At 37.1% G+C, this 9,960-nt stretch overlaps 1 protein-coding gene across 1 annotated transcript in view; it reads right to left on the bottom strand.

Annotated features, from left to right (window-relative positions):
• Positions 1-575: 575 nt before the first annotated feature.
• Positions 576-9,960, bottom strand: part of LOC102595825 (myosin-17-like) — an 18,689-nt gene continuing 9,304 nt past the window's right edge. The window contains exons 15-39 of the mRNA XM_006342282.2: positions 9,757-9,883; positions 9,504-9,674; positions 8,436-8,567; positions 8,235-8,344; positions 8,051-8,111; positions 7,682-7,859; positions 6,646-6,851; positions 6,399-6,518; positions 6,201-6,299; positions 5,897-6,118; positions 4,742-4,881; positions 4,249-4,366; positions 4,089-4,139; positions 3,910-3,990; positions 3,625-3,795; positions 3,367-3,522; positions 3,051-3,257; positions 2,328-2,465; positions 2,170-2,240; positions 1,978-2,077; positions 1,848-1,904; positions 1,699-1,755; positions 1,469-1,549; positions 1,257-1,339; positions 576-1,159 (exon numbers count right to left, since the gene is read on the bottom strand). Of these exons, the coding sequence (XP_006342344.1) occupies positions 1,036-1,159; positions 1,257-1,339; positions 1,469-1,549; positions 1,699-1,755; positions 1,848-1,904; positions 1,978-2,077; positions 2,170-2,240; positions 2,328-2,465; positions 3,051-3,257; positions 3,367-3,522; positions 3,625-3,795; positions 3,910-3,990; positions 4,089-4,139; positions 4,249-4,366; positions 4,742-4,881; positions 5,897-6,118; positions 6,201-6,299; positions 6,399-6,518; positions 6,646-6,851; positions 7,682-7,859; positions 8,051-8,111; positions 8,235-8,344; positions 8,436-8,567; positions 9,504-9,674; positions 9,757-9,883 (3,061 nt within the window). The 3' untranslated portion in view covers positions 576-1,035. The remainder of the gene's footprint in view (positions 1,160-1,256; positions 1,340-1,468; positions 1,550-1,698; positions 1,756-1,847; positions 1,905-1,977; positions 2,078-2,169; positions 2,241-2,327; positions 2,466-3,050; positions 3,258-3,366; positions 3,523-3,624; positions 3,796-3,909; positions 3,991-4,088; positions 4,140-4,248; positions 4,367-4,741; positions 4,882-5,896; positions 6,119-6,200; positions 6,300-6,398; positions 6,519-6,645; positions 6,852-7,681; positions 7,860-8,050; positions 8,112-8,234; positions 8,345-8,435; positions 8,568-9,503; positions 9,675-9,756; positions 9,884-9,960) is intronic.

The following is a 9,960-nucleotide window of genomic DNA, read 5'->3' as shown; positions in this document are numbered from 1 at the left end:
ATTCATCTAAGTACAAAAGAAATCTCCCAAAATTGGTATTGTTGGGGTTTGTATTTTTCTGCCATATTCACTATAAACTATCGACTATACCTCTTGGTTGTGTTTACTATATGAATTATCTATCCATCTTTTAGGTTCGTTTGATCTCGATATTGATGAATAATTTGTACTTTGAGGTGACAGTGAGGTTTTCAAATTTGTATTTTTCATCCGTTTTTCTTTGGATATGAACAACAGATATTTTGACTTAGCTGTTTTTGGCTGGTGCCAAGTGCGAATGTGACCGCTTTTGCAGTCCGCAGAGCACTAGACGCTTTAGCGGCTCCGTAGCAATATCTGGCCACCTAGGCTTGGCTGGTTTAGAGGCCTAGGACCACTCTAGCGATAGGCGTTTTAGCAGAATCCATTCTCAAAGTAATATGTAACCTTACTTCTTCAAAATTTTAACGTAAAGAAAAGAATATTTCATGCAATTAGTAAGAAAAGAACATTATGCTATGATTAAATTTAGTTCCCAAAGAAAAATCAAAACAGTTTTTTCAAGTCAAAATCATGAAAGATCAACTAGTCACTAATGGGAAGAAAAGACTAACAAACTTTTTTGCCTTAATAATTTTAACACTTCTTATACAACACAACCTTCAACTGCACTTCACCTACACACTACAGCAAATAAGGACCTAAAATTGACAACTTTAGTGACTTTACAACTCTGACAAGGACAAAAAAATAAAGGCAAGCAACAAAAACCAATGCATCTGCCTATACCTGCATATGACCACACTAGAAGCCTTTTGGCATAATAAAAATACCTCCCAAGTTGAGCAGGAGAGGAAAAAAGAATAAATTGAACCGGACAACAAACAGCTACGATTGTCCAAAAGCAAGTGGACAAAAATATACACTAGCCATTAAATGCAACAATCAATGTATGCACAAGTTCTGCATGTTCCTTGATGTGCAGGAGCGTCAGCTCTCCGGAGCTATGCAAACATTCATCAATCTCCATGTTGAATTGTATATTTAGAACCACCATCAACTAGACCGTTGATGTAAGAATACAAATCCTGAATTCTCACGGATTAATGGAGGAGGTTCAACATCGCCAATGTCTATTTGTTGCATCGTTTTGGAGATGTCATCCACAGAGAATGGAATGCTGCGTCATAATTTAAGACAAGATATTGAATTTGAGGTGCTCAATAAAATGTACATGTATACCAAAGATTGAGGATGAGATATTTAATAAACGATACCTCGAATCATCATCCAACAAAAAGGAACTGCTGACAGCATTATTGGAGTCCTCTGTCATCATAACTCTCATACTTGAAATAACCTATCAGTTGAAGGTAAAGCATAAAACCCCATGATCAGGAACCAAGCGAACTGTTTAATAACAAGACCAAAAACTACTGTAAACCTACATAGGCATCCAAACTGTAGGTGCAACCGTGCAAGAACTTACATCTGAAGAAACAGTGTGGGTTCCGTATTTGTCATCCCAGTACATAGTGCTGATCCTATACAGTTGCTGTATGCTAAGCACCTAATAAAAGAATAATATAAATTAAAGCAGCATGCGAGAAGTCAAAAGAAATAAAGGTTTTTTTTTTCTTTTCATAGGTAAAAGAAAGAAGCAAATTTTATGCAGAAAAAATGGGAAGAATGGAGAAGTATAGAAAAATGACTCCTTACTGGACAAAGTTCATTAGTGATTTCATTCAATGACTTTTTGGGCTTTTGATGTATAACCTGCGAGAAGTTGAGAGAAAAAAAAAGTCAGATAAAAGCACCACATCATACAAAAATTCATTTAGCACATAGCCCCGAAATCAGTTTCTTACTAGGAATCCAACTGCCTGTCTAATGTGCTTCAACTCGTCCCATGCTGAGCCTACAAACTGGACATGAAAATACAGAAATAAGATGCTGAATAGCACTAAGAACTGAAAAGATACAGTAGAACATGCTTACTTCTTCAGTTGCATAGCAGCACCACTGTTCCAATTCAGCCAACCCGGCTTTCACGAACTCTCCATTACTAAATGAGCAACACTCACGCCTCAAAAGAAGACTGAATGTAAAGAAGGTTAACACACAGATACATAAGAAGGTGACAATGTACCGAATGAAATCTATTTAATGTAAAAACATACAACTATTTACCTGTTGAAAAGTTGAACATTGATAAAGGAAAATATTTGAGTGAAAACCTTCCGAACTAAGAAGGGAGGAACCTACATAGGTGGAGCAATGGAAACATATAAACATCAAGGAGACAAAATGACAGTTGCTATTATTTAACACTTCAATCTTTAACTTACATGGTTTGATTTCATCATCATCAAGTAGTTGTTCAAACTTTTTACAATGCTTTGCCAATGAGCAAATAGAGCTTGCTGGGCAGCAGCATTAGCTTGGGATCTTCCTTTGATTAAACTTGCACGAGATGTTCTTGGTGCCTGCATACATTATGTAGATAATGATCTGACAAAATTAACTCCTTCCCTCTTTCTCTTGGCAGAAAAAATAATTACAATGGGGAGAGAACAAAATAGAAAAGGTAACAGTGTCCCAAAGAGAAAAGGTGGTCTCTCTATAAATTGCTCAGCTTCAAGGCACAGTACTAAACCTAGAAAGATCCACTCGTTCCAACACCTTGGGCTGGAAGAGAAGTATCATCACTAGTCATTGGATTTGTCTGATTTATTTTACAGTCATTTTAATAGATAAGAGGAACTCCTGGCTTGACCAGGCAGAAACATTCAAGAGCTTGCTCGTGGCATAATTTACAATACCGATTAACTTCTTAAGTGACAATCAATCTATAAGATTGTACTGCTTTAACACATTGAATAGTTCAAGCATCAGAGAACTACTCAGTGGTAATCAACCAACCCAAGTGCTAAAAACCCCAAGTTATCATAACAATTCTACAGTAAGCATATGGACTAGCTGAAACTACAAATCAAGCAGTAAACATTCTATTCCATAATATTTCTGGGACCTGTGGCATAAATAATACTAGCTCATAAAAAGTAATGCACCTGAATACATAGCCCAAGCAATGGGGAGATCTCTTTCTTCAGATTGTCTCTTATCATTCCATATATTTTCTCCAAAAAGGCAGTCAGTTGCTGCTTGAACAGCAGCGCAGGATACTTGGCCTCAACATGACGTAAGTCATCCAATCTCCCAAGCATACGCCCATTGAGAACTGAAAGCCCAGCACTCTGAGGAGAACCTCGCAAGCCCTACATAAACATTAGAGATAGCAGAGGAGAAGTATTAACTATGATATGACTTAGAAATTGGGCAACCAGCTGAAACCAGAGAACTTAATATAAACCATAGAGCTCATACTTGGGACATCCTTCCAAACAAAGAGGCTGAACTGGATCTCCGCCTCTGCGGAGTCAAATTAGCAGCCCCACTAGCTTTAAGTGTTTGTTGAAGCAGCATCAACAATGTGGACGTATTGCATAACCAGTAGGCTAATACATCATTATTATCTGGGACCTTTAATGAAGAAGTTTCAGAAATTAATTGCCTTAGATTTATAAACATTAAGTTCAGGAAAACTGGAATGATATAACATTACCAAAGTAATAAGCTTTCTACCTCTATGGCTGAAGCAATGGTTTGTATTATACGGTCAAAAACACTAGTTCTTTCCACTTCAAAGGACCTCCAGTGGAGCAGACATTTGTATATGAGACAAGCTGCAATTGGTTTGCCTCCAGAAAAGCCCAAATCTTGAGAAATGCACTTAATGAGCATGTCTTGGTTCTCCTGTGAAAAAGGATAAATCGTACAAAAACGATTTCCGAAGTTTAGATGTCACAGTGTGATTAAACAAGCATAATTGATCAGGTAATATTTTGTGCAAGCCAGTGGACCACTTACCTGCTGCTTTTCATTTAGAGACTTCTGTGGTTTCTCTTCAGATGAAGGCTCCTTTGGACTTGCTACAACAAGACTCATATCCTATGCCATATAAACAAGCATATACATCAAAAGAGGCAGACGTTTAATTTACATTAAAAAATGATAGTAAACACTGAATCTGCAACTATTGAACTTACAGAATTAGGTTTTGATTCTCCATTTATAACATTTCCATTCTCCGGAGTCCTCTGCAATTTCATGAAGAGAGTAATTATCTATACCACCTGCTGCTAATATGAAAATCTACTCCCTCAAAAAAAAATCTAAGAAGATGAGAATTGGCAACTGGTTGTGCACCTGTATGATGGTAGTCTTTGGCCGTGCAGATAAAGCTTTTCCAGTTGGTGACATGGTCAAAGCTTGTTGTCGAAGCACTTGGTTCTCTGATTCCATATTGGAAAGCTTCTCTTCAAGCCTGAAACAAGAGACAAACAAAGAGGCAGTAGATGAAAGAGAGCGTCAGAATGTCTTTACATTCTTTAAGAATGAAAAATCCTATGTTTGGGAAGTCCAGCTCACAAAACGTGATGATTTAAGGATGCAAATCTACTATTATACTGCATGCTGGTTGTTCATAGCTAGAAATCTTAAGATCAATGCCCATAACCTTATTTAGGTTCAATCAAAAATAAAAAAAGACATGAATCGTGGGAAATCAGTGCTACTTTTGCTCTGTATGTTTGATCAAAAGACTCTTGATTACAAGGTCAGACTAACAACAATAAACCCATAAAGAGAGGTGAATAAGTTGACTCCGTCATAGACAGAGAGTCAATATTAATTTACAAACCTCTGCACAGAATCTTGAAGCTGATCTACTTTTCGCTCAGCAGTTTCTAGTTTGCTAGCCAGCTCTGTGTTTTTGGCCTCTGCATCCCTGGAAGAATCTCTAGCCTCTTCTGTAGCTTTCTTTTCGGATGCCAGCAAAGCCTGGATAGTTCATGAAACAACTTTTTTATACGAAATAGCAACCGATTAAAGATCAACTTTTTATTATTGGTTTATTATTTAGCACATGAATTGGAATCTTTTGAGGTTAATTCCTCCTCCTAGGCCAGCTCAGAAGCAACTTCAAGGTGGAGAATGAACTTAAGGAGTACACTTGCAGAAACCATGATACAGAATATTTTGCAACATCAAAGTCAAGTATATGCACTTGTAACAGTGTTTATCCAGTAAAATGGATCAAATAAATGCAGTGACAGGAATTGTACGTTGTAGCGCTCCCAATCCAACTATCTTTTTTTTTCATAACTGAAATCCTTCAGGGCTGGTGGTGCATGGTTTGAAGTCCGTGAATAATGGGCCCACCTATCTACCTTTTTTTACTTCAATACCAGGCTTTTGTCTAGCAATCCTGCTATAGCCATTAGCACAATAAGACTTATATGTTCCATAGGATTTCCATACATCGATCAGTCTTGAGCTATGACTAACTAGCTTCCTTCCTCTCCTGGCTATCATCATCAATATCTTGGTCTAGGTCCAAGATAATCCTTTGTTCCATAACCGTTGGTCTATTTACAACAAGCCAATTAAGAAGTCTCAGATGTACTAGCACTCAATTTTTGGTCGTCATCAAAGAATTGACGTCTGGGGCTTCCTCTTTCCCTTTAAATAAAACAGGTGAAGTCCATCCTAAAGTTGTTCAAACCCTTGTAGCACCCTAATTATCAAAGCGCAGGGGCAATACTTCTCTATGAAATCCAAACTTTATGTAGAATTGGATGTTTGGCAAGGGGGTTTTATTTGCAATAACCAACATCATATGCTATTTCATATTCATATGCCCTCTAACTTGAACTTCCTGGCTAATTTGGTTAGAGGACAGATTCATATTCATATGTCCTCTAACTCACAAGGAAATAAAGAATTGGTTGGCAGTTTTTATTAAGGTTTGCGTCCAACTATAGAGATAATAAACCTTGGGGTAGTGGAACCATACCTTCAAATTATCTACTTCAGCTGACAGGGCATTTATTTTTTCAGTGTCTTGAACTATAACTGGGGTCTCCTTGATGACTGGAGGTGCTTCTTCAATTGCTCTCCGTGCTGCCTCCCGCTCTTGGACAACTTTAGCATTTGCTTCTTCTACTTGCTTTTGCATTGTATGCAGTGCCTCCTGTAGCTTTGTAACTTCTTGGGCTTTAGTCTCCTCCAGCTCAGCCTGTATTAATCCAAAGAACAATGGTGTCAGAATCTAGGAAATGAACCAAGGAGAAACTTCCCTAGAAATAAGAGTAACTTACCCTGAGTCGTTTCTCAAATTGCAACCGCCATGTAAGTTCTTCCACTTTCTTTTCGAGCTTGTCCTTGGCTTCTTTGAGAGCACCTGTTTCCCTTGCAGCCTGTATAAGTAATCTCTCATTAACAATGATCTTCCTTCTCTGAACCAGATGATATGAAGACATTACTACAAGACATGATCACAGAAATGCATAACAAACCATTTTGAGATTTCGAAGCTCCTTCCTGGCGACCCGTCGCCTCCAACCACACTGAGTAATGATCGCAGCTCTCTGAAGACTTCTGTAATAAGAATAAGCGGCATGGCCACGTGCATGAGCCTGCAGGATAGTAAGCAAATCATGTATCAGATATTATACTCTTTCAACATTTCAAGACTTCATGTATCTTCTGCATATATGATAGGGAAGATCACAAGCATTGTAATAGCAGTAGAGAGATAAATTCCTGTATTTTAATTGCAGCTTTAGTGTGTTTCCGGAATCTAAAGTCATTCCGAGCAACCATGGCTCTCATGCCTGTTTGCAACATAATTGCAGAAGAATGCAGCGTTGTATATGTTATGTGTGCAACATGACATCTGAAATTCTTTTGAATCTTCAGAGCAGCTGCTTCACGTCTCAGTTGTTCATACAGTTTGCAGGACAGCATAGCTGACATTATGACCAAGAAAATAGTACACACGGTGTTAATAGTTATAAGAAGAAACATTGACAAGTCAGCTGATAAGAGAGTAAGTAATTGTCCTCAAACAAGACTAGCAGAGAAAAGTTGAAACCTAATATGCATTTCTAATCATAAATTGGAGCAATTGACATATGTTTTCAAGTTTTGTGGTCAGGAGAACTCTTGAAACCAGTTGACTTCTCAATGCCAGCTCAATTTTGTATTGACTTAACCAAATTAGAGCTGTAGAGCTTTTTTCCTTTTTTCATTGTATTGACCATACCAAATTAGAGCTGTAAAGCTTTTGAAGAGGTGGAATACGACTTTGTGCAGACTAGGATGTTTCTATTGGCTTCAGTTCACTTTTGGTGCACCCATGAGCTTCCCGTTAGTATAAGATGGCTGGTGTCTATCGTAACCAACCATATTTTCATCTACTTCTTTAAAACTTCTGGCTATCCAGGGTATTCCCCCCCACATCATCAATAATTTATTTCTAATAAAAAATAAATAATAATGTGCATGAATATGTAAATATGTAAATTGAACCGAAGCTTTTGAAACTTGAATAAAGCACCATGGGGATACACAAGCATCATAAATCATATAATACTAGAAACATTCCTTAAAGTTGGCCTCAAAGCACCATATTAGGCTAAATGTATGTTTAAAAATCAAAGTCAAACAATGTAAAGGGAAGCTACAGCTACTCCTCCATGGGCCAGTCCCAAAACATTCTTCTCAGTGAAGTAGGGAGCAGATGAAAGAAGTTTCAGTGACCTAATTGTAGGCTTTCAAATGACTGATTGAAACATACCTCGCCAACATGATTGCAACTGAATAGCAGCTTGACGCAGAGAAACAAATTCTTTTCGCATAATATATGTACGGATTTGTCTTTGAATAATTTTTGCTGCATTTCCAAGTACCTCAGCTCTCCGAGCATCGAGCTCAGCCATCTGTCCAGCCCGCAAAAAGACCTTTGTCTTTCCCATCTGTAAAGACGGGCATTCAGATAATGTAAAGACACCAAAATCTCTATGCAGATTTCATGATGCCACGAAAGGTATATAAAAGAACTTGTCTAATACTTCCCTAGCTCATATATTCCCTCAGCAGTTCAATAACCAACCTACTCTAGTTGGAAGATGAGAACATTTGATTCAGCACAATATCAAAAATTTACCTGATAACCCTTAAGTCCCTTCTTGTCTAGAATCATCTGGCATGCAACTTTGTCATCATAGCTGACAAGGGATCATTATAGATCATCAGAAAAATCATAAAGAAACTGATAGGAAAGAAGGAAATTCACATATGAGAATAAAAGTTTCAGTTAGAATCGACACACAATGAGTCTGGAAACTTACCTTCCAGCTAAAACTTCTGGAGCAAGAACACCAAATCTAAGAAGAAACTCATAAAATGTACGTCTAGTAGGATATCCAGCACAACTGATTCTGATAGCTTCTAAGACACCCTAGAATAAAAAGAACTTATGTGAAGGGCAAGAAGAAGTAATAAATTCATTACAATCGCAGGTACAAGGATGTGCATCAATAGACACTTACACCACATCGCAATTGCTGGATCACATTCAGATTCTCAAAGATACAAGGCTTAAGGGCATTATTAGGCTTCACACATCTGATGTAGTGAGGCTCTGTTGAACTTAATGTTTCCATTAAAGATTGCAGTTGTAGCTGCAAGCATGTAAGAAAAGGCTTCAGCAATCAGAAAAGTATCATTATAAAAAACATATACTAGAAGTTCACATATGCTGTAATGAACCATTTTTGCTAGAACGAGAGACGGAGAAAACAAAAAAACAAACACAAGCACTATAAAAACATATACTAGAAGTTCACATATGCTGTAATGAACCATTTTTGCTAGAAAGAGAGACGGAGAAAACAAACACAGAAGCACTAAAACACAACACAATAGCAGAAATATGAATCTTTTGAGATGATAAAAGCAATATTGCAACAAAAAGAACACAATCAAAATTAATATTGTGATAAAAGAAGTGGAGATGGAGGTCCAAGCATTAACATCCACAACGTGCTACGGGTAAAAAGTAGCATACCAATCAGTCAAATGATACATGGGCCTAACAAGACAAAGGCAAGACTTACTCTAACTAGAATTTACTAGGCATACAATTGAATAAGAATGGATAGCAAAAACTTCAGAAATTCCATTGTAACGCACAACTCATTCAGTTACATGAAGCAATACATTATTCTATTACTCCACATGATTCTTGGACAAATCTGAAGCTCCTAGTATACAATGAAAACTAAACGCAAGAGCTCCTCATAAGACATTTATTTGTAAGAAGCTTCTCTTAGACATATAGATTAGTCTTTATTTTTTCATATACAACTGATCCATTAATTATTTTCATCTTCAAGAACCTTTGTGATGACTCAGATGTTACGCCTGGTAATTAATATCAAGTTATTAAGAGAAAGATAACTCACACAATAGAAAACCCAGATAATAGAAATCCATACATCTAATTAAGCTATAAAGAAAAAGAAGAGACATTTTTCTGGGATTGGTGAAGCATGTTCTTTCAATTGTTTCTAAAATCTACATTAACCAAAATACTTGATGGATAAAGATGAATTAACCTTAAAACGAGACCCTATGGAGGAGAATTTGGACGATTTCGATGATTCTTCAGGTAGAGGAGGAAACAAACCCGCCACAAAAGTACATTTTGAGGCTGTTAACAGAACCTGATGTTCTGCAACCACATAATCTTTGTTCTTATCCAGAAACAGATCCGCTTGATATGTCACCTGCATATCATATGGACACTTTAGCCTTGCATTGAAAACTGTGAAGGTATAGATGTTTCCATAAAGACGAACTAGTCAGCACCTCTCCAGCATAATGAGATATTGTAAAACTCGTCCGTGAAAGTTTAGGTTTGATGAAGCGCTTGTTTTTAGGGTATGTTTGGTACAACTTCTGAGCAAATGTTTCATGAGTAGATTTAGGAAACATACTGCAAGGACCAATAAATGAACATAAATTATATCATAAGCTGACGAACCGAAAACAAGAAGAAGAAATATATATATA

The sequence above is a fragment of the Solanum tuberosum genome, unplaced genomic scaffold, assembly GCF_000226075.1.
Source record: "Solanum tuberosum cultivar DM 1-3 516 R44 unplaced genomic scaffold, SolTub_3.0 scf00037, whole genome shotgun sequence".
NCBI classification, from domain to species: Eukaryota; Viridiplantae; Streptophyta; class Magnoliopsida; order Solanales; family Solanaceae; genus Solanum; species Solanum tuberosum.
This window is presented reverse-complemented; position numbering and strand designations above follow the sequence as displayed.